Below are 25,455 nucleotides of genomic sequence, written 5' to 3'. Positions count from 1 at the left end.
CCTTGGGATGTTTCCGTTTCCTTACATTATATGCACACATACCCGGATGTAATTGGCCATTGCATTAGCAAATTTAGATTGCAGTTTGTTGTAGATACCGTAACAAAATGGTGAGTGTATTTCGCATATTCTATATTATTTGTGATACGTGATTTGTTTTGGCGTGTAATTCTTCTTCTTAAGTAGATTATGAAAATATTTTTGGAAAGGATGATTGTATTTGTTCAGAAATGGCGTAAATATTGACCGTGCCCTCCCATGATTTTGCTGTGGGCAACTCCCTGTGTAGTCCCATCCGTGAATGATCGTGTTGCAAAAGAGGCTTAATTAAGCACATCAGTTTATCTTGTTCCATTTTGCGCCCTATTTATTTTTAGTTTAATTACCATGTATTTCGTCGAAGATACTCATAGAGTTCCGTATTAGCAATTAATCAACTTCATTCCACGAATGTGTAAAGCTAACTTGGATAAGTCATAAATTTGATGAATGATGCCTGGAATTTTATTGTGCTGCAAAGGCAAAAGCGGAATAGTTCCAGACTTTCTTCACCTCTATTTTTGTCCCAGATTGTGATAAAAATATGAAAAAAATGCCACAAGTTAAAATTCTACTAACACATGGACAGAATCAATAGCTTACATCATATATATAGTGCCTTTATTTTTATGCATTTTTGGGAGTAATTTTTTCAATAGAAAGATATTCCTAAATGAAATCGTCATGCAATTTTAGATGATAAGCGATAGTTCATAAAATTCATATTCTTTTTCTTTCGCACCCTGACACTCTTGTATTAATGTAGGCAGTCACTAACAAAACTTCGCTTCTGTTTTAAAAGCATGCATTTACACAGAGCTCTGTAGGCTGCCTATGCATATAATATTACTTTTACACACTTCGCTACACATGTCTTGTGTGACTAAATGTAAACCTTAGCAAGAAGTTAAATTTTGTGTTTAATGATGATGATGATTGAAAGCATTTGTATGGCGCCATATATCTGTTTAAAAAAGACATTCAAAGGCGCGAGCTCCTCAAATAAAGTAAGCATTTAAATGTCTGAACTTTGAAGGAAGATGTGAGTTTTGAGTGATGCTTTGAAGTGGTCCAGGTTGTCAATTTCATGAATAAATGGTGGCAGGGAATTCCTCAGGCAAGGAGCAATAGAGGAAAATGCCCGGTCTCCATATCCCTTGAGATGAGTAATGGGTATCTAGAGAGTAAGGCCAGATGAGCGAAGTCCAGGGCGAAGATGATGGGGCTCTATGATAATGTAAAATATTGGCACCCATATGCTTGCGTGAAGATCGATGTAAACGAAACCTTAAATGCGTCCGTAATCACCCATTCCCGCATCAAGTTAAAGGCGACTTTTAAAATCAAGGCAGGGTGACAGAATTTCAAAATTTGGAAAATGTTCCATTCAATCTCCAAGCTGGGAGAAGGTACCTTTACAAATATGAACTGTTCAGGTGTTCTTTTCAGCGTTACTTGCATGTGGTACGTGTGTGATTTGGGGCTGAGAAAGGATTATTGCAAATATCGACCTATTATTGGGACAATTGGGACGATGCAGTTAAATCTATAATTCAATTTTTGTCTTCCTCAAATGTATAAATTAATGTTAAGATTTGTTACTACAAATGTAATTATGTTTTGTATACATTTTACATTGTTTTCATTATTATGTATTGTATTCTGTTGGAAATGGAAAAATAAAAATGAATGAAAATGAATTCTGATGATAAGTATTGAAATGCCCTTGGGATAATGTACTGTACATATATAAGATTGAAACAAAGTTTTTTTTTTTCATTGTATCTACAGGGTAATGATGTCACACTACCGATGGAGATGTGCTCCAACTGTAAGTAATTCAAACCTTATTTTTGCGTATAAACATTTTTTTATTTACCTTTACCTTTTACCCGAGATTCTGGAAGAATGCTGTGTTCTCAGCAGTCGGGCTTCCAGTTCAATTTCATTTTCTTCCTTCTCGTAGTTGGGTGTCTTCTTGGTAAGTGTCTGGCTCAGTTCTGCGTCGGGTATTCTACTCATATGGGGAGCAGAAACGCTTGTCCTTCCATACTCGATCCAGTCTGGCTTTAAAGGCATTCACCGTGGTAGCAGTGACCACCTCTTCAGGAAGTGTGTTCCAGTCATTGATGACACGTTGGCTGAATGCATCCTGTCTAATCTTCGTTGAGCATCTTTGTTTTACGATCTTTAGACTGTGGCCTCTTGTGTTGCTAGTCGAGTGTTCAAAGAAGGTATCAACTGGGATGCGTTCAAGTCCATGGATAATTTTGAAAACCTGAATCATGTCGCCTCGCCGTCTGCGATATTCGAGGGAGGGAAGGTTGAGCGCCCGAAGTCTCTCTATGTAAGGACGGTTGCGGATGTCATAAATCATTTTGGTAGCTCTCTTCTGCACCCTCTCTATGGTTTTGGAGTCTGTCTTGAAGCGAGGGTACCATATGGAATCTCCGTAATCTATGAGAAGTCTGACAAGGCCTTTGTACAGCTTTGGAATTGTGGACCTGTCTCTGCACTCAAAGCTGCGACGGATGCAGGAGAGTACTCCGTTGGCTTTCTTGACAGCATATGCCACATGGTTATGGAACTTTAGCTCGTCATCAATGAGGATGCCGAGGTCTTTCTCCTCTGATGTAGCTTCAAGGACATCATCTCCAAGGGCATAGATGTGTTTGACGTTTCCTGGGCCTATGTGTAGTACTTTGCACTTTTGTGTGTTGAAGTGCATTTGCCATGTATTGCTCCATTCCATTAGTGCATCAAGGTCAGATTGGATTGAGCACAGATCATCTTTGGTGGATGCTTTGCCATACAGTTTAGTGTCGTCAGCATAGATCTTGACAGACCCTTGAAGTCCATCTGGTAGGTCATTGATGCACAAGACAAACATTGTTGCTGTATTATTAGCATATTATGAGAAACTGTTGTGGTTTTATTTGTAATGTGCATGCTATTCAGCCAGGTTTTAATGACTATTTTCCATGTCTATACATTATAGTGGGATTCTATTGAGGAAGAGAAATATAAGGAAAATAGACTATATGAAAGGAAATTGATACCATCTAAAGAAGTTGTACAAGATGCAATATGAAAACAGCATTATTGACTAACTTTAGAAGTGACACCAAGAAAAATATTCATGATTATGTGAGCATTTTCGTAATAAGTGACATAAGCGGCTGTGACTTCAGTGTGAATTGTTGACTAGCCACATAAAGGAAATTTTAAAATCATCCAGAATTTGCTTTATGCTGGGTAGTCACACAGAGACTGAATTGTTGATGGTTCTTGATCTTATGTTATATGAATATCAGGCCTTAAATTTCAACATTTTTAGGGCAAGGCCACTTTTCTGTAGGGCACATTCCTATATTACAGCACTAATGGGAAGAATTGGAAAGGGCACAAAAAATCTCCAAGGCCAATGAGAGGGGCATTGAGGCCAATCAAAGGGGCATCCAAGATCATGGCCTTGGTGGCCTTGGATTAATTTAAGGCCTGGAATATAAACTCTGGGGGATTTGCACCTTATGGACCTTCCAACTGAGTTTTGTAACTTGTAGATCTACATGTACGAGGTTGGATCTGAAGTTCAAGGAGATGAAATACAATTGTTGTCAATTCTTTGTTATTGTCAATCAAATAATTGCACTCCTACACATGCCATTTACATGTAGCAATACCCTAACTTTACCCTGGGTTTAAAACATTTTCACCAGTCCCTGCTGTAAGCAAAGAAAATAAGTTCTGATATTTCAAGTTTTCAACAAAGAAATAAAAGCAAGGCCCAACACAAATCTGTAACTGTCACCAAAAGCTAACCTCTAGGGTTACACTTCAAATAAAACATAGAAATCAGATTTTCAACTAAAGAAATTTTGTTGCAACTCTTATTCTTTCTTTGACTCCTCAGAACTTGGTCCTGTAATTGACCTATATTCCCCCACACTTCTCTAGCTTCCCTTTTTTTATGTCTCAAATTATGTACAGAACCTGGAACAGATGCTTAATCATACCTTCCTATTTATCAATACTGGGCCAGCACAATAATCCCTGGCCTTAGCTGAATCAATTAACTCTCTACCATCAATGGTACATTTCAGATCTTCACTCTTTTTCTATTTCTTCACTTCAACATTCAGTACCAACTTACATATACTTCTTTCTTCAATTATATACCTATCTCTCTCTCAATTGAGAACCAAAGTCCCACACAAAAATAAAATAAATATTTATGTGCATTTTCAAAGTGACAGTTATTGTTATATAAAATATTCATCAATGCTAGCAGCCTAGCATGCTATTCACACTTGTATTCTTGCTCAGTAGAATAATTCATAAAAATCATTTTTTTAAACAGAATATTTTTCACATGAGCATTTAGCATTTGAGGAGTTTCTGTGTCCTTTTGTGACTTTTGTCTGTATTTGTAAAATCCATTTGTATGCTAACTACATAGTATAAAAGTATAGCAAATAATTACATGTACACTGCACTTAGTAGAGAGTCTATAGTACTGTCCGGTCTGTTCATCATAACAGTATCACTTTCTTTAACTTACACTAGTCCAACATGAACTTAATAGTGTGTGTATGCATGAGTCCTCTATGGACTGGCCTTGGGTCTTGTGAGGGCAATATATGTGGTATCTCCCGAAAGTTAGAGATAAAGACCAGTTATGGTCATGCGATTGCATGGTGAAAGAAACGTTGTGGAATCAATCAGAAAAGGTTGATCATCTAGCATATAAGTATTGGTGTGTACTGCAAGGTTCTGGAATCATCGAAATGATAAGAAATTTGGCCCAGTCTTCGTAAAGTTACAAGCACAGTACACAGAAAGATGTATATGGGACCATGCACACGTGTGTGACACGTGCGTTTATCTCTCACAGTCCAATAGATAAACTAATTTACCAAATATATCAATTAGTAGGCGGTTTACCGGCAAAATTGTTATCATGTACATGTACATGTATTAGTCAAAACATATTCTTTCACATGATTGGTAATAAAGAGCTTCCATTTCATTTTTTGAAATTGGGGCGTTTCCAATACTGGTCTTTACCTTTTAAAAGCCAGTCAATATTGTTATTGTTATTCAAATCAGACATCTAGAGCAAACACATAAATCAACCATGACAATCTTATAGAACTAAAAAAAAACTTTGTCAAACCAGCACTTTGCATCCAGTGCTTGACAAAATTTTCGATACACTACAAACAGTGTACCTAATTTTGTGTGATTATTACGGTACGTCACAATAGAGTGCGAGCAAAGTGCGCAGGTTCTTGTACGCATAATAGATGCGCAATGATAATAACAAAATACGGCGCGGTGAATATGAGACTGTATTTCCTGCTTTTTCAACACATAAAGGCCATAGGCTTTTCATGAGAGGGTAATATGGTCTCGTATTGACTGATTATCTCTTTTAGGATTACAACAAGTGTAATATGATTTTGTAAGACCACTGCTCGGATGTCTGATACAGGTAATAATTAAAAATATTTGGGGTCCGTACTGATATTTGGGCACCCATGTGTCCCGGGTGCCTGTTAGTGTCCAGCCCTGGTAATTGTGGGTATTTTAAAAGGAATTTTATTTTCAAGGAAATAAACTAAACTGCATTATAAAGTTGAGCTTGTGAAATATGCATGATTTTCATGCAGCATGATCACTTCTGATTCACCTGTTTCTGGCCCCATTTACCCATCCTTTCAGCATATATTTCCATTTTGTAATATTTCTTTACTATTGTAAACACATGTTTTGTACACATATTGTTACTGCTGTTGGTGAATAAATAAATAAGTAAATGAATAAATGAATAGAGTAGACAAATATGGGGGTGTATTATATACCGGTACACTTAGACTGTAGGGCAAGTCACTGTATTGTGTTGTTTCGTAGTCCCATCAGTGGCAGTCGACCAAACCAGTATGAAAATATAAATAAAATTATTACAAACATATTTACCGTTTGTTCTCCTCATTTTCTTTACGGTTTTTCGTGAAAACTAATTAAAGATAATAATTATGTTTCCTCCTAATAATCGTGGGTAATATCCCGGGAAATCGGAGGTGTGTCCAATTCAACCAATCACGAGGCGGGATTTTCCCTACGTCATTGTCCTCGTTCGCTACTTAAAAACATCTAACAACCATAATGGAGAATGACACCGATGAAGTTTCGTCACCGATACAGAGATAAAGAGGTGTTTTATTCACTTCCCGACTGTGGATGATGTCGTTTTGAAAGAATTTACAGACACAAAATGGTCCAAAGCTTTTGCTTCTGCTGAGATTTTGAAAAATACGGACGGAGAAAAGAGCAAAATTGCGACGGATTTCCTTGCCAATGTCGCCCGTATTGAACCGTATACAGCGACAGTGGCAGTGGTGCATTGCAAATGACAATGTTGTAATTTGCGCTGCACTGGTACTGTCGCTGTATGTATACGGTTCAATACCGGCGACATTGGCAAGGAAATCCGTCGCAATTTTGCACTTTTCTCCGTAAAATACCTCGAGATTCTAACAAGACTGAATTTGAAGGTGAGTTTCAATTTCTTTGTTTGCAATAACCATGATAACCCAGCAAAAATTAAGGCCCTGTCTTTGACTTTGATCTAGATCTAGCCTCATTAAAAAAAAAACAATTAGAGAATAGAGTCTAGAATCTAGACCCTCTAGGCTCTAGGCTCTAGGCCTAGATTTAGGCCCTTCATTCATGCATGATGGAGCTTGAATGATGAAGTTTGTCAGTTAATTGAATAGTTTACAATGCCTCTGTGAGTTGACATCAATTTTGTTTGTTATGTCATTGATGTAATCATGTACGTACATGTAGACCCTCCTTAGCTGTAAATTATAATAGGCCTAATGGAAAACAAAAAAAATGTCGAACAAGTTGGACGCATTGAGCCAGGCTTTACTTAACTTTAGACATGCCTTCCTAGTTAGTTTAACTTATTGTCCTGGTCAAAACAGCATTATTTTAAACTGGTTTATATTTTAATGCTGGGATGTGGTGTGTTGTTTTCATTTTTTGTTATCAGTGCATGACGCCATTATAGTTCCACACTAGGGGTCAAAATACAAAGCCTATTTAGACAAGGGGCACTTTTTCTAACATGAAGATAGACATGGCGGCTGTCAAGCTATCAGTATCAACAATTTTAATTTTAAAATAGAAAAGACGGCGAAGCTATTGCCAATTTTCGAAATGACTTATAGACTAATATGAATTTTTGTTTTTGAAACATTTAAAGAATTTTCAAAAGACGCCAAAGCTATCTGAAATTTTTGAAATGACAGCGAAGCTATCGCCAATTTTTGATATGAGCTTTGTTTTTGACCTAGTGTTTTATATTCTTTTTCCCCCAGATCCATCTGATATCCCTTCACAACCTAAGAAGCTGTGTAGGAGTCTACAATCTCGGCGCTCATCTGCCAGCTTTGATTTGTTGGACCTATTTGAGACCATCAGCATAAAATTTACGCGTTCATATTGAGCACTAAATGTATGCAATATTTTTTGCTGTTTATCAGCAGATTTTTCAACATTAACTGGTTCTATTGATAACAACAAATATATATGACAAAATTAAAATGAACAAAGGCAAGATCATTGTGAAACTTTTTCTCTGATATTTCTTATTCAATTTGGGGATTAAAAAAAAAGATTTTTTATATCCCTATGGTTCCTTTGTAAATTATGTACAAAATAACCAACCTTTCATGAATAGACATATACAAATGTATGGGTCGACTGGGGTGTTTTACATATACATTATGTGCACCTGTAATATAAGAATATACTAAATATATGTACAGATATAATTTCAGAGCTGGAAAAATGTTTTTTTTAGATGCCAAAATTAATCTCCCAAGGTTTGATTGTTACAAACTGTTCCAATTTATATTTCATCAAGAGGCAAACATTTCCTTCAAATGTCAAGGAAACGATGTCCTACAGTTCCCTATTTATTCCAGACCTGATAATTATATTGATTAATTGATAAGAATTGTATCAAGGAAAGCAAAATGAATTATTTTGCTAACAGTAATATTACAAGTAATCACTTACAGTAATGTACTATTGTACTTGCATTGCATGCTCATTTGTTTCATAATAATAATAATAATATGGACATTTATTATTTATTATGCATACATGTATTTTGCCATGTTGAAGCATTGCCAAGATTTATAGTCAAATATAAAACTTTATTACGTTCAAATATATGGGTCGTTTCACACTTTCCATCACACTCTTTGGACACTTGTTGTAATCGAAATATGTAAAATTTATGAATTCCTCAACAGTAACAGCTTTTTGGCAATTTTTCTATCAACATATTTTAGGACATTTTCTTTGAACCAAAAAAAAAGACAACAAATGACTAGACACATCTTATCAATGTTTCATAATTTATTTCAATTCCATCAATATTTATGTAAAAACTGTTAACAATCTTTGCAGTTCAAGTTAAATTGTATTTGTAAATTACAACATACATGTACCATAGTTCTGATTTCACTGGCAGTGGCAAGTACCGGTATTAGAAAAAGTACCCGGTAATAAGCTACTTGTAGATAAATGTCATTGACAAAATGGTAGTACGGTAATATATTTTACGTAATGAATGAAATCAAATTAAACAGAGAAGAATATAATTTATTTGGCAGTTTTGGTATGAATTTGTTGTTAGGTTTCTCTTTGAAATTTGTATTGTTCTAAAATGATGCTATATGCAGACCATGAGCAGTGTTGCTAGTACTACCTAGTATTAGTATTAACAAAGTTTTGAACAGCAATATATTTTTCGGGGAAGTGGAAAATAAACTAAAAGCAACAATATTGATGATTTGATTGGAAGGAGTTTGCACAGTTGATGAAACTCAATAAGACATGTTGAATATAATAAGGTAAAATATGATGAAGGAGAGTGGAAGAGTAAGGAGAAAACAACAGGGGAAGAAAAAGAGATTTTTAAGAGGAGACATGAGAACAAAAAACGTGTGTGATGAGAGAGAGAGAGAGAGAGAGATAGATAATAGAGAGAGAGAGAGAGAAATAGAGAAAAAAAGGTAGAGTTAAATGAGTGACATGAATATACAAACAGATGGTAACTTAAACAAGATGCAAGAAATTACATAACTTGGGCTTAACAAAACTCGTCTTGATGACGTGCTGAAAAAAAAAAAACACATGGAAAATTGCAATTAGTGTTTTCAAGTTCACCAACAGCATAAATATAAATTAATTGCGCAGAAAAATCACACCCGAACAGTCTCATAGAGGTCCCAAATAATTTTTTTGCCAAAAATAATCAAGAAATAGCAAATTTGAATGCCTTTTGAATCAGCAAAATGGCTGGCGCTAGTCTTTTTCAAGGAAATCTTGTTAAAATCCAATAAAACTAATTAGCGAATTAAATTAATTGCGCAGAAAAATCACACCTGAACAGTCTCATAGAGGTCTGAAATAAACATTTTGCAAAAAAGAATCAAGAAATAGCAACTTTGAATCAGCAAAATGGACTATTTACCATAGTTGGCGCTAGTCTTTTTCAAGGAAATCTTGTTAAAATCCAATTAAACTAATTAGCATATTATCTCATCAACGGGTGTACGAAATTTGGAGAACAAAGGTGTTTTCTCATCAGCAACTTCATCACAATCATTTGGTATAGTTAGTTTTCTCTGCCAAAGATGGGACTACGAAACTTTTTTTTTAGATGGTTAACTGGCCCTTGCCCCACAGTCTAACTCTACAGATTTGACTCATTGAATATTCTGTTCATAAATCTGAGCCTGTTTTTCCCAATATATTTTTCAGAATAATTTTTTTTACATTGCATAAGCTAGTCACACAAATCATTAAAATAAATGTCCTCACGATGATTGGGGTATTACTTTGAGACGATCCTGAGACGATATATGTATACATCTACAGTATATGCACGTACATGCACCTTATGAGAAGCATAGATTATCATAATGAGTGTTCCCATAATCTTGCCTTTATCTGGAGATTTCATCTGACAAGTGTATGAACTGAGGTGATCCAATTAACGTTGTCGAAACAAGTGTAATAACTGGCTGAGTGGCTTGTTTGCCTCCCTCATTGCACTCTAAACATTGACTTACCAGAGGCAATGCTGCCGTGTGCGGCGTGTTGGTAGGAATCTAGTTAGGGGATGGCATGAAAGTGCACTATGTGAGATTGTGTGAACAAACCCCATCATGATGGTTGCCATATTGTGGATGAACTAAAGTGCACTGTGTGAACAACCCCTGTCTTTAACATGATTAGCTACAGTGTACATCATGGACCTAAGTCCATTGAATGAAAGCGCACTGAACAGCAAAGTGTAAACAAGCCCTGTCTATTACATGTACCGAAAGTTGGATCACACTCACAGGTGAAAAGTGTCATACATTTATGTATGGTTGTGTGAACTAGCCCTGTCTAGTATGCTGGTCAGCTCCCAGTGTTTTCTCATATGTTAAAGATATAGACCAGTAGTGGTAAAATTGCGGTTTTGGGGTGCAAAATATACATTCAATATTGTTTCGATGGCAATACTGCCACCTAAATTCGCCAAAAAGCAGAAATATATGCCCAAATGTTCAATGTTGAGGTGCATTCGGGATATCTATCCAGGCCGGATCTACGGTATATATGATAATTTACCAAATATATCAATTAGTAAGTGATTTCCTGGCAAAATTTGTATCATCAAGTATTATTCAAAACATATTATTGGTAATAAGAGCTTCCATTTCATTTTTTGAGAGGGGGGCGTTTCCAAAACTGGTCTATACCTTTAATGTTCAACTAATTTTCTTGTTATTATACCATAAGTGTAGACTGGCCTATACCAAGTCCTCTGCCTTACATGTATGTGTGAACTGTTCCAATGGTCTCTGATGCATTGTATGTAGACTCGCTGTATTTAAACAGATTCTATGTGTAAGATTTTAAAGGTACTATGTCCCATTTGCAGGCCAAAAAAATGAAAAAGTTAAATTCCAACTGCATTTGAAAGATAATACTAATTTAGAACTTCCCTAAAAAAGGTGGGGCTTGAAAATGTCTTCAAGTGGAAAAATAAGACTATTGGTTGTCAAATCAACTTTAGGGCTATAGAGCCCAAAAGTAATAGTCTTGATTTTCAGACAATTGTACCGAATGGTCATATGTTTTATGCTGCGCAAAGATTCAATCAGTTTAATCTTGGCCATCACAAGAAGTGGGTTATTGATGTAGACAAATGCTCATGTACCCTTTACAACTCTTTTCATGTATGTTATTACCAAAGAAGAAAAAAAGCCAGTCAGTCACTCAATAGTGTCTGACAGTGAAGTCTAGCAAGTAAACGGGTTTCCTTGCATAATTTGAATATGAGGACACTGCTAACGTTTAAATTTCACAGATAGGACATACATGACATATTCATAATTCCTGCAAAGTTCTACAGCATTTGAGGTTGGCTGCAAAAGGGACATAGTTTCTTTAAGTGTGAACTACCCTGGTGCCAGGGTCCTACTCATGCTTCGGCGGCGGTGGCGGCATCCCATCTTTTCCTGGACAAGACGATTAGCCGAGCTCTTTTAGCGCCATTTGGTGCCGGTGTTCACTGAAGCGTGTCTGATTGTAACTCAAGATCTCCGAGCCACTCACCACCTGAATGTTTTATAGGCTCCGTTTCCAGAGAAATTCATCACTCATCATGTCTCTTTAATGGCTCCTAGAAAAAAATACCGATATTGGGGACTGCGAACAGTCCTAGATAATGCTAATGATACATTGTATGTAATGTATGCAGATATTTGTAACCATAAAATGATGTTAGTATCATAATACTACTAAATAATCTTTTTAAATTATAGGCCTTGTAGCTTAGCTCCATTATAACATTTACTCTTCTAGAATTGAAATGCGTGTCTACCTCAACGTAGAATAATTTGATGGGGTGAGGAGGGGGGGGGGGGGGTGTTACAATTTTTAACTTCTCAAAATGGAATGCTCTTTGTAAAACAAAAGGAGAAAAAAATGTTTTTCAGTTCTTTTTTTACCAATAGGCAGGCCTGTGTAGATTTTATTTTCGAGCAGTCTAGACTAAATTGAACTGAACTAACCTGAACTAAACTGAATTAAATTGATCTGTGGTGGGCGTGGCATGCAGGATATCTCCACTATACTTTTTTTTGTTTGATGTGATCATACATATACAGTGTAGTAGGAACAGTATTTGAAAATGAGCTTTGCAGTCGGTTTCTACAACCTTCAGCTGTACCAAAACAGTAAAGTCAAACAGTAGAAAAACAAATACGTGCGGTGTTATAATGTAATGTACATGGAGCTTTTATCCAATGGATAAACATTGTAATGTAAGCATCAGGAATAAATGTAAAGTCATAACAAAATGCCTAATGTATTGTAGTGGACTCTACATGTATACAATGTCAGTGTGTGTAAGGTCCGCAGTCATGCAAGGTTTATCACAAAAAGATACATGTACTAATATATTTGCTACCTCTATTTCTTGTACAATTCAAAAATTAAAAATAATATGAAGATAATGAGATCTTCATTTAAGCCTTTGTTTAAGGGTGTAGTTTTAAATTTTAAAATAATCTTCTCAAATTTTTTAATCATAGAACATTTTAGAGTAAACATTGGTTAGTAAAGAGCATTAAATTATGATTAAATTATTTATCAAATTTCTGTCATCATCACAGTTGTAAGTGTAGGCCTTTGTTACCTCAATCTTCGAAGCCAACTTCTGACGAGGAAAATGCAAATATTCAGAATCTTACATATTTAGTTAATTTGCACGAGTGGATGTGATTCTTTCTTGTCTCATTCACTAGTATCTTTTTCAGGTTCTATTTTACTCACCATGACTTTTTTTAATGCACTCTTACTGTCTTTTGCATCAGATACAATATACTCAGAATCCAAATTTCAGGGAATAATTTTCCTCAAATATTTTGATTAGCAATTTCAGCTGATGGATAAATATTTCAAATGAAATTCTGTACATTTCTATGGAAGAAAACTGCTACACAAACAATATTTTGTATAGCAGTCATGCAAAAATGCATAGCAAATTGCGATGCGATACCAGGAAAATTATTCCCTGAAATTTTGGTGAAATTCTGTTTCTTGATCATAAGACCTTTCTGGATCGCATCCAGTATGTCTTCAACGCAAGTCCTTGCCCCAAACCCCTCCCCTTCCTCCTTCTTTAATATTTTCTACTATTTTCACTTTCCTGCTTCTTATCCGGTTCCTTCCCCCTTCTGGCTATACTGTAGGCCTCTGTGTGTACATCTTTCTGCGGTGTGCCCAGGTGCCACTGTCAAAGCCAGTTATACAGGCATTCCCATAAGATTGGTTCTGCAGACGGTAGACCAATAAGCAACAGTTCACTGACATTAGGGCAGAGCTTAGTCAAGAATAGAAATACACTTACTGACTCCCATGGACAGAGCAGTGGTTTTATATTCTTATAGTGACTCGGTAACATTGCCTCAGACTCTGAAACAAAATCCTGGATTTACCTCAAGCTGCAATCACAAATATAAACCTTTAGGTCAGTCAGGAATCCCATGACTTTTACAAGTCAATCGCCAATCTGATTATCAGGATATTTATGATTGGAAATCAAAATTTCATTTTTTGTTGTCCTAACAGCTTTTATAACACTACAGTCTATTGGGGAAAATGAATATGGTAAACCAGGTCACTCAAAGATTGTTACTTTTTTGAGGCACTTAATTACAATTTTGAAGCGCAATATTTTTAGAGCTTCAATATTACACCATATCACAGACACTGATAACACGTAGGGCCATGCATATCAGATTTAACATTGTTAAACGATGCCTTTTAAGACTTATTCAGATATGAAGTGGCAAAACTGTGGCATTTAAAAAAAAAATGATGACGTATTATGATTAATACGCTTCACGTTTCTGTATCATGTAACACAGAGCTCAGTGAATATGCGCAAATCCTTTGTCGCGCACAGTTGCCATACATTTAAACACAAATAAAACATGACGACTTCTGGTGAAATTGGGGCTATCTACAAAAATTATACAGGAATTATTGTATCCAATCTAAAAGATATTTGATATAGCACCTTTTCCTTGCAGTTGCAAAGCGCTGTATGACCCAATTCAGTGTTATCTTTTATCTTCTACTAGAGCAATGTATTTGTTACATGTTTTTTTATTTTTTATTCTGCTTTCATCCTTCCACTCACAATATTCTGATAATTATTTTTGAATATCTGTAAATCACTAGTGCAGTGTTAATCATGTTTGATATCAAATACCTATTGGGTCACACGACCGACCGCACTAGATATATGACTCATTTTCTCTTCGGCACAATACCAGTACTGAGCCATCCTGATGTTCAATGAATGAACTTCAAGTGCAATTTATATGGCTGCAACAATCATGCAATCATGGTCAACTTCTATCGTTAAATTCGGAAAGAGCTAGAAAGAAAGGGAGCATGTGCATGCCATTGTTAGGTCACTGGAAGGATGAAACTCAGCGATGTCAATTATACCGCATTTACGCGACGTCTCGGCTTGTGAGCTTGAGCGGCGAGGCAAGCCAGACATGGCAGTTTCATGATGTATACATGTAATTATAAACTAATCAATTTGATTCCTGAACTGGGTCGATCATATCAGTTTTGGGGGCTTTGATCTGCAAGCGATATCATACAGTGTTGAATTTGAAAAGATGTACAACATGATCACGTTTGGCCTCCTTTGGGAACTCAAGCCGTGTTCATCAAATGACATCAAATGACATCAATGTCATTGGTTTTTACCTGTCGAGGATATTGCATGTTTAGCTGTATATTGTATGTTTGGAACCCGACGAGTGTTAACACTCCCGTTTTAATTATGTACATTAAATGAGCAGTTAGCTATTTCATTTCCGGCAAATTTTAAAATGAATTTCTTAATCAAAATTTCAAACCTTATCACCTGAAATTCATTATAAAGTCAAACCTGTCTAAAGCAACGGCCCAAGTGAAACACAAAAAGTGGTCTTTGTAGACAGGTTCCTTTAGTACATGTTTTAATGAGAAACCGTTTTCAAGGAAAACAAAAAATGTGGTTGTTGTAGACAGGTGGTCACTAAAGCAGGTTTGACCGTATTATGTTTAATTAAATATATACAATGCAAGGTGTGCCCAGTAAAGGCTCTACAATCTTTACCGTAGGCCCTACATGTATAAATATGTTCTATGAGAAGAATATGAGATGAAATTCTCCCCCTATTTCTTGATACACCCTATACTTGTGATTTCCTGAAAATGTCATCGTGCCTTCTGCAAACCCCACTGCCCATGTATGTAACGCATATCTGTCACGCTGAATAGCGGGGAAAGAAATGTTGTGCATATAATGTGTGCCCCCGCTTGCTCGGGAATCTCTTTCCACAGGGGTTGCCAAGAGGTTGTGATTGTCTTTGGAAAGCAAACTAAAAGAATGCAGATTGTACTACAACCACCTGTAGGGTTGACTTTGCCTTCGCTATCTGTCCATTTCTGTGTGTTGTATCCAATGACATCTCCAGATACAGTGTAGATTATGAAAGCTTGGTTATGACTTATAATAATAATAATAATAATAATTATAGGCATTTCTATATCACCGTCTATCTAGAAATTCTATTCAGAGGCGTATTAATTATTGCTCCGGCTTTATCCTAGCTGCCATTACAGCACTCCTGCATATTTTCAAGGAATTAATTCCTGCCAGGTACCCATTTACCTCACCTGGGTCGAGTGTGGCAAATGAAGATTAATGCAAATGAGATGACAAGTGATGATAGGGTACTGTGGTGGATCCAGAACGCTCCTAGGGAGGGGGTACTCTACTGAAAAATCTTTTTAGTCGCTAAAAAATAAAAAGCTATAAATGGGCAAGAAAGTGACGAGAATGCAAGATGATATTATTGCATTTAAAGAAATTGCATCTAAATCATGTTTTATTTCATTAACTTTCAAATTAGGTTTTGACTACTTCAGAAGCGACCTGTTAGTTGTTCAATGTATTTTGAATTGTGGTATAGTGAGATAATGAAATTGTTGTTGGATTTCAGCTTTTTTCAGGGTTTTTGTATACACACAAAAATTATCAAGCTTTTATTGCTCTGGAGCTATTCATAGTTTTTCATTGCCTTTGTAGAGATTTTCAGGGCTTTCATATATTTTTTTCTCACCGAGGAGAGAAATTTAAAATAGTGGAGGCTTACCACAGGTACAAACTGTAGGAAATGGAAAGAGAGAGAGAGAGAGAAAGAAAGACAGTGAGAGAGAGAGAGAGAACTGGACAAAGATAGGGACAGAAGCAGAGAGTAATAAAGAGACAGAAACCGAGCTCTAGTTTCATTTCCCTGCATGGAAGAGAGACAAAAATATTACAGAAACGTGACTTTGCCAGCCTGCCTGTCTGGCCGCGGCGTTGACGATGTAGCGTAGTAGTACATATATCTTGTGTGCACGGACTGATTGTGTGTCATTTAACCGCTTGACTTTGACATGATGATGAATCAATACCTGCCTCAAGAGGTAATCGTCATTTCAGGCTTTCACCAAACCCCCTTCACTCCAGCGCGCTTGTTTCTGTGTGTGTATGTGTGTATGTCGAAAGCCCACCGAGAAAATCATGATTTTTTTCCCCCCCCTCTCCTGCATCCATGCAGTGTGAAGGGGCTATTAAAATGTAAATTATGTATCCATTGTTTAAAGGGAGTGATCATGTGTCGCTGTAATGTCCCCAGTGGTTAAACCTACCTGCCTATAAATGTCCTGCTGAAGCTAATGACCCTTTATTTACAAGTCAAATGTATGTGTGTATAAATAATTGATTCGGTCCACAGTAAATGTGTATATGTATGGCTGTGTTGATATTTCAGGGCGACACAGTTTTCTGCCTAGTATACCACCTAATAGAGCATTCAAATAATACATTCCAGGATTTACAACTGAAAGCTTAAAGCAAAAGGCGATCACTTCCAAGCATTACGGAATGACATATTCAGAGAACTTTTTTGACATTTTGATAAATTTTTTCAAATAAATGATAAAAATATATATGATGTACTTTCACAGCTGTTCAGTTTCCTATCAACCATTCATCAAATTTATGAAATATTGTATCTTAAATAGCTTTGGTACAGAATGACTCAAAAATTGACCTATGCCGTTCTATATAAAAGTATATCAAATTCAATATTTCATAAATTTGATTAGTGGTTGATAGGTGACCCAGATGTTGTGAAGATACTTAGTACCTCATATTAGTTAATATATATCATATCATCAATTTGTATATATTTATATTAATAAACATATCTTTGATATTCTTTATTAAGAATACACAAATTCTCCAGAAATGTCATCCAGCAATGCTTGGAATCAACCAAAAGAATGAACTCTTTTATTTTGAGACTAACATAATTGAATAATAATCATATTTGATTTATGAATTGACAGATGTCATAACATGCTCTTCATAAATAGTTCACAATCATTTAGTGATTTTATTTGTCATATATTTTATATTTGAAAGGTGTTGTAACGATTCAAGCACTATTTGCGGATGTTTCATCACCTTTGTGTGTTCATTCTTTAAACTGTATAATAGTTGCAACATTGTGTTATTCTTTTTCATGTGAAGTCAATACAAATGGATTGTAAAATTGAAAATGATTTGTTATATTATATTCTTTTTCATGAGATGTTAACTCCAATGAATTGTGAAATTGTGAACATGCATGCATAAATAAATAAATAAATAAAATAAATAAAATAAATAAAATAAATGAAATAAATGAAATAAATGAAATAAATGAAATAAATAAAATAAATAAAATAAATAAAATAAATAAAATAAATAAAATAAATAAATAAATAAAATAAATAAAATAAATAAAATAATTAAAATAAATAAAATAAATAAAATAAATAAAATAAATACAATTAATAAATAAATCAATTTTTCTTTTGACAGTTGATGCGGATGAGATCCGTAGGCTGGGGAAGCGTTTCAAGAAGCTGGATCTGGACAACTCGGGTTCCCTGAGCGTAGATGAGTTCATGTCATTACCGGAACTCCAGCAGAATCCACTGGTCCAAAGGGTCATTGATATATTTGACGAGGACGGGAACGGGGAGGTAGATTTCAAAGGTAAGTTACGCACGTCACATGACAAATGTTTCGTTAATTTGGAGCAAGAAGTAAGTGTGAATTTGTTACTACTTATATGCGTTAACACTCTTCTGGTTCCGAAACCACGGTTTCATTTAATTCCTTTTTCGTCTTTTTATCCATAATATTGTGTGTGACTTATAGCTTTAATTCTCTTTTGTCACTTTCTTGTCTTTACTTCTCTACTGGTCTTTCACACATGTTTTCCTGGAAATAAGGGAGCAAAAATCTTCTGAGACGTTAAACAACACATCTTTTGTACCACATGAATATTTAGACAAGGCTTTGAAACGATTACTTGCCAGGACAACAAATTCACACTTATTTAGGAGAAATATTTTCATTTCAATCAACTCTTTCTTTGTTTGTGCCTGTCAGTATCGGGGACAATCGTTGTATGTTGATGATTTTTATTTTCCCTTCAAAATTCTATTGATTCTTTGTTTTGCGATTGTAATAGTTGTTGACTTTTGCAATTACGGCAACGGGCTAAGTGACATACACATTTACATGGTGCAGGTTTACAAATTTAGTTGCTTCTCTTGCAAGATGACCTGCGTTTGTAATCCATGTTCAAGCATTTTCCCTCTATACTAAATTACTATAGCTCGTATTGCTTTCTCTCTGTACATGTTCTTCTGTTCTATCTTTGTCTATTTCTTTTTTATATCCCCCTTTCTTTTCTCACTCTCTCTTACCCACTCTGTCCGTCTATCTGTCTTTTCTTCTTTCTCTTTTACTGTCTGTCTGTCCCCTTTCTCCCCCCCCCCCCCCCTCTCTCCCCCTCCTCTCTCTCTCTCCCCTCCTCCTCTCTGTCCCCTCCTCTCTCCCCCTCTCTCCCCCTCTCTCCCCCTCTCTCCCCCTCTCTCACCCTCTCTCCCTTCTCTCCCCCTCTCTCCCCCCTCATCTATCTCTCTCCCCTCCTCCTCTCTCTCCCCTTCCCACTTTAATCCACATTTTGCCCACAATCCACTGTACATCAAGCCACACTTTGAAGAGCATCTTCCCCCCACTCATCCCCCTCCATTATGCAGCGTAAAAGCTCTCTTTGCGTGCTCAAGAAGAATGCAGAAATGAATTTTTCATATAGCCCATCCACCCTCATCATTTCTCACCTCTGATGCATGCCGAAGGAGGTTGCATCAGACAGTCCTCGGTAGGTCTGTTTTCATCAGCTCGAGATTGCCAAATTTCCCGCTATTTGAACTATCCCGATCGCAAATTATACAGTTAATTTGCGTCTTCGTCAGTCCGAATTTGAAATTAGCAGGATATTTGGTCGAGATAATCATCCCAAGATGTCTTGGGCTAGTTTGCAAAAAATCCCACTATTTGTCCGGTGCGTCCTCACCAGCCCGAAGACTCGCACTATGCAAGAACGCTGAGCAAAATATCTTGAGCTATTTTCTCGAGCTCGAGTTTCAAGTTTCGAGGTCAAGTCTCGAGCTGATGAAGACGCGATTTGTAACTTTGGGATTATTTTCCAAATCAGAAATAGCGAGCTATTTGGCAATCTCAAGCTGATGAGGACAGTCCTCGGTGTGAGGGGGAAGAAAAAGGTTGTTTCCTCCTCTCCTTAATCTCCACTTCGCCGTCCGTCGATGCTAGATACATCCACCTGCATGATTTCTAACTCCCAGTTATTCATTCCGTCTCGCGAGCATTTCATGGGTGAAAAATTGCAGGGTTCACTTTAAAATCATGGTTGACTGCGTGCTTTGGGCTACTTGAATACATGTAATATTATCAAACAGACTGAAATGATCGGCATTCACACATGTCTGTAAATACCATAGCATTATAACACAATTTCACATTCTCTTAAAATGCAAGAAAGGTTTACAGATCTGCATTAATTCTATTTAAGTGGAAATCTGTCAGTATTATCTTTTTTTTCTTCTCCTGTTAAACAAATCATTGAATTGTGATACTGCACACGATGAGTATTCAAAATCTTGAAAATAGAATTGTCATGAATTATTCTGCTCAATAGAAATAAACATTAATGCAACTGTGAAACATCCATTCCTTATTCTCATGGTCTAATAAACTCAGCCAACCAATAGCTGTACATTTTTATTCAGGCACGTCACGATTCCTGATATTTTCTGAGAAATATGTAAACACTCAATGTTACCATGCAGTATGCACTGCATTACAATGTGTCGTCATGGCAACATACAGCTTCTTGATAGAAAATTAAACTGCCAACGCACGTTTCACATGTAGTGTCCACTTGTTGTCAACCTAGGGGTCAAATTTTCGAATCCAGCAAAAGATTTGGTAATATGATTATCCTTGGAGATCAGGGGGGTGTTTCACAAAGATCCAAAGTTGAACTTATCTCTAAGTTGGACTTAAAATTTATGGAAAGCCATTTGTAGCCTTAAAATAAAATTTATTCAAAAGCAAAATTTCAAGTATTTTAGACTATTTATAAATTTCACTCGATAATAGAAAATATGGAAGATTTGAATCAACATTTTATGCCTTTTAAAATAATTTTTACAAAATATTTTCAAAGATGCTAACGGTTGTCCATAATTGTTTAGTCCAACTTAGAGATAAATTTAACTTAGAATCCTTGTGAAACACCCCCCTGGATGTCTATTTTAGGAAAAGTTGGTTCACATCTTAATTTAATTCATTCCTCAGAGGTACAAGAACAGTTATGTTAAAAAAAAAAGAAGTACGATTTCTTCCCCCAATACTAAAAAACTAAGTGACATTTTGCTTACTCCTAATCTCGTTTCTTGAGGACAGGATGTTTGCAAACTAAAGTCCGAAAATGGACATTCTACAGTAACAGTATGTTATGTTTTGACCATTATACATTTTCTTCATTTTCTTACCCATGATTCGACTTTAAATAAGTGTTGTTATCCAACAAAAATTGTTAAGAGCACTTGTTTTCATACCCCACCTGTTGTACTAGCTGTTGATCTTTCATCGAGATAATTAAATTGTTAGTCACATTGATTCCCCCCAACCTCCTTGCTTAACTTAGCATGTCATACTTCATACGTACAACTTCCTTTTCAACCATTGACCTTTAATAATAATAATAATAATAATAATATTTAATTTATATAGCGCTTAATAGACCGAAAGACCCCTTTCCCATACTTTCGAGATGTACATTTATCTGTATGGGATGTTTTTGCATTTCCTTCATACACTTGACTCTATAGTATAGCGTTTGGACATGTATAGTTTCAGATACATGCATGTAGACCCAAATGTTGATGCATTGTATTGTGTGCATGAAAGGTTTCTACTGAGCTTTGTACGTACATGTACATGTAGCATACACCTTTAAATGTATAAATACAAATCTTTTTAATATGAATCAAATGCATAAATAAGCATTCCTTAATTTGCTTACTGTTGACTTTTTGTGGACTAAACGTACCAGTAATTTATTTCTTATTTTTGCAATTTGAGTATATTGTAACCTTCAAAATATTATCTGATGGACATATGAAATATTCATGCGTGTAATATCATCCACCAATACTTTGGTACTCTGTATTCTAAAACTGATGGGAAAAAAGAGGCATGTCTTTTACATATTGTACATGTCTACATTATTAGATGCAATTCTTAGAAGACGGCAGCATGATCGACCTTTTGATAGTCCGCTATCTCATTAGGCCTGTTTTCATCGGCTCGAGATTTGCCAAATATCTCTATAACTGTACTACCCCGATCACAAATTAACTGGATAATTTGCGTCTTCATCAGCCCGAAGTTGCAATTAGCGGGATATTTGGTCGAGATAATCATCCCAAGATATCTCGGGCTAGTTTGCAAAATATCCCGCTATTTGTCCAGTGCGTCTTCACTAGCCCGAAGACTCGTACTATGCCCGAACGCCAAACAAAAAATCTCGAGCTAATTTCTAGAGCTCGAGTTTCAATTTTCATGGTCAAGTCTCGAGCTGATGGAGACGCGATTTGTAACTTCGGGATTATTTCCCAAATCAGAAATAGCGGGCTATTGGGCAATTCGAGATGATGAAGACAGGCCTCTCGTCTCCCTGACCTTTCCATTCTTGCTCCAAATGAAATCAGTGAGCCAGATTAGATAGGGATATAGTCTACAATCCAATTCCGTATTTGGATACAAATCGGCCTTAGAATTCTAGGAAATAAGAAATTCAAAGGCCATGCTGTCTGAAGTGTAGCGAGCAGTCTTCTAGGGTACTGTGTATATGATTTGCATCTTTAATGAGATTTTAGGATTTTTGTATGAAAGAAAGTAGATTTATTTATTTTTAGTTTAGTACAAGACATGAATAGATCATGAGGATTCTTTCTTGAATAATGTATCCTTTTTCACAAGTACATGTATATTAAATTGAATATGAGGTGACAACTAACCAGGGGGGGGGGGGTGTACAGAATTATGTATACATGCAGTATTTTTCAATGGAATTGTATTGATTATAAAGTTATGCATTTTGATTATTTATATGTATCTCATAAGGAAACATACTAATTGGTACTATTTAATATAATTTGATAAGAAGAATAATTTTGTTGCTTCAAATGATCGTACATTCCTCGGATTACCACACTACACTTCCACTTCGATTGACTGTTTCAAACTTACAGACACACCTCTCCAACTACTGAATGTTCATTTATATTTATTTTTCTTATTTTGTTGTATGTCATTAGCGTTTCTTTGTCATGTAAAGCGCATTGAGCAACAGTTTATTGGATTTTGCACTTTATAAAAGCAATTGTTTGTACATGTATGTATGTATGTATGTTAGTTATTGCTTTTATTTTCTCTCTCTCTTTTTGTCTGTCACTTTGCAGAGTTCATCCAGGGTGTTTCACAATTCAGTGTGAAGGGAGACAAAGAATCAAAACTTAAATGTAAGTATCCATTTTTTTTACAGTAAAGTTGATTTTTAGGGTCATTTGGTCAAATGTCAAAGATCATTTTTCATTTGGAAACATGATTATATATCAGCATAACATGAACAAGAAGATGATCACACGTTAAGATGTGATGATACAGAAGGGCTACAGTACGTCCTAAGAATAGCTTGATATTCTTCTTCTGGCCCAGAGATATTGAGTTCATAACAAATTATTTAAAGGGTTGATTTACAAGGAATAAAAACCAGTAATAAATTGTTCAGTTATCATTGGGTTAAAGGTCCTATGACAATTGTCATGGAAACTTTCATTATTTATATTACTTGTATTGTATGAGGGCATAATTATTAGGAAGGTATTCTAGATCCTTTTACAGAAAAATCAGTCAATAAGATATCCATTAACCTTTGACCCCCTATGTGTCTTGTCTCATATTCAGTCTTCTTTAGGATCTATGACATGGACCGGGACGGTTTCATCTCAAACGGGGAGCTGTTCCAGGTCTTGAAGATGATGGTGGGGTCAAACCTCAAGGACACGCAACTGCAGCAGATCGTAGACAAGACCATCACCAACGCAGACTTGGACGGGGACGGCAAAATATCCTACGATGAATTCTGCACTGTAAGTAGTTCATCAGTTGGGAGTTGGGAGAATTTACTGTTAGAGGGTGTTGCACAGTGATGCCTTCAAAGAAAATCATACATATCTTTGTTGTTTGAGAATTTTTTCAGGATTTTTTGCATGTTAGAGGGTAAGTACAGTAGAAGGAATATGATAAGTAACATTTCATACAAAAATGACACAGTTTTTTGTCATCAACCTTCAACAATGTTACTGAGTCACTTTAAAGAATAACTCCTGAAAATTGGTCCATGAGAAGTTATTGGAGATGGTTTAGTTTAGGCCTCTTACTAAACCAAGAACAACTCCCAGGATTTTGGTCAACTGGAACTTATTACAGATAGTTTAGTTTAGGCCTCTTACTTATCCAAGAAAACAACTCCTAGGAGTTGGTCAACTGGAAGTTATTGGAGATGGTTTAGTTTAAGCCTCTGACTAGTCTATAAACTACTCCTAGAAATTTAGGCCAGAGGCCAGAGACAAAGAACTGAAAGGTCACTTGCTCACAGCAGAGATGTTCACTAAAGGAATGTGCTTGGACCAGCCAATAAATTGTTGGGTCTTGTGATCCTTTTATCCAAGGTTAAAACCCTTATAGGATTTAATTATTCTAAACTTGATTTTTTTTTAAAATAAAATAAATGCATCCTAGTAGAAATCCAGTATTGAGACCAAGTCAATGACCATTTCCTTATGGAAACCAGGGCCCGGTGATAGTGCCGGGTCTGGACTACACTCCAAAATAATATCTGTTTGTCTCTGTCTTCTTTGCAGACAATTTATTGAACTCCTTTCCTCATGTCATAACAATATGTTATACTTAGTGATAAAGTTGAGATCTGGTCATGCGATTGCATTGTGAAAGAAACGGTGTGAAATCGATCAGAATAAAATGATCATGTAGCATATAAGCATTGGTGTGTACTGCAAGGTTCTGGAGTCATCAAAATTATAAGAAATTTGGCCCAGTCTTGGTAAGGTAACAAGCACTGAACACAGAAAGATTTATATGGGACTACACATGGCATAAAAATCAGGCCTCATTTTTAAGCCATTACTCTCTCTGACGTTCTTCCGTACTTGCATAATAACAATGCTAACGCTCACAAATTATTTGTCACCTCTCCCCAGAACTCAACCTTCTCTTTAAAATCTATGCCTGTTTACAATACAGGAATTGAAACCATTGATTTGTTTATATCAAAAGTAACACTTTGGTTATGTTTATGAATTAAAAGAATTTTTTAGCTGTCGTGATGGATGTGATGCTAAATGGATATTATTATTTTTCTCTTTATTACTAATTTGTTGATGAGAAAGCCTGATGGATATTTTCCTTTTGTTTTTCTATCTGCAGGTTGTTGCAAATACCGACATCCATCAGAAAGTGGTCGTTGATGTATAGCCCCGCCCCCTGTGAATGTTCCCAGCTCCAAGCTGCAGTAATCTCTCTCTCTCTCTCTCTCTCTCTCTCTCTTCTTCTTCTTCTTCTTCTTCTTCTTCTCTTAGCTCTCTCTTTACATCTACCAGTCTATTGACTTATATTTCATTTATCTTCAATGCAATGTTGTTAAGTTAGCATTAAAAAAAAGTTGAAAAGGACAACAACAACAAAAAGAATCTGCTGTCATCATG

At 35.9% G+C, this 25,455-nt stretch overlaps 1 protein-coding gene and 1 long non-coding RNA gene across 2 annotated transcripts; both read left to right on the top strand.

The window, feature by feature from the left end:
• On the top strand, positions 1–25,425 carry LOC590811 (calcineurin subunit B type 2). Its single transcript, XM_011668054.2, has 6 exons — positions 1–110; positions 1,831–1,870; positions 18,107–18,283; positions 23,131–23,190; positions 23,636–23,820; positions 25,178–25,425. Exons 1-6 carry the CDS (start codon positions 108–110, stop codon positions 25,223–25,225), a joined length of 513 nt encoding a protein of 170 aa, XP_011666356.1. The 5' UTR covers positions 1–107; the 3' UTR covers positions 25,226–25,425.
• On the top strand, positions 6,011–9,247 carry LOC115929734. Its single transcript, XR_004066703.1, has 2 exons — positions 6,011–6,596; positions 7,428–9,247. It is a non-coding gene; the product is annotated as an uncharacterized LOC115929734 (long non-coding RNA).
• Positions 25,426–25,455: the final 30 nt, after the last annotated feature.

This window comes from Strongylocentrotus purpuratus, unplaced genomic scaffold (genome assembly GCF_000002235.5).
Source record: "Strongylocentrotus purpuratus isolate Spur 01 unplaced genomic scaffold, Spur_5.0 spur5_scaffold_5, whole genome shotgun sequence".
NCBI classification, from domain to species: domain Eukaryota; kingdom Metazoa; phylum Echinodermata; class Echinoidea; order Camarodonta; family Strongylocentrotidae; genus Strongylocentrotus; species Strongylocentrotus purpuratus.
This window is presented reverse-complemented; position numbering and strand designations above follow the sequence as displayed.

Coding starts and splice junctions, on each gene's coding strand:
- LOC590811 (XM_011668054.2), top strand. Junction 1,871..18,106: donor GATGGAGATGTGCTCCAACT/GTAAGTAATTCA, acceptor TTCTTTTGACAG/TTGATGCGGATGAGATCCGT. Junction 23,821..25,177: donor CCTACGATGAATTCTGCACT/GTAAGTAGTTCA, acceptor TTCTATCTGCAG/GTTGTTGCAAATACCGACAT.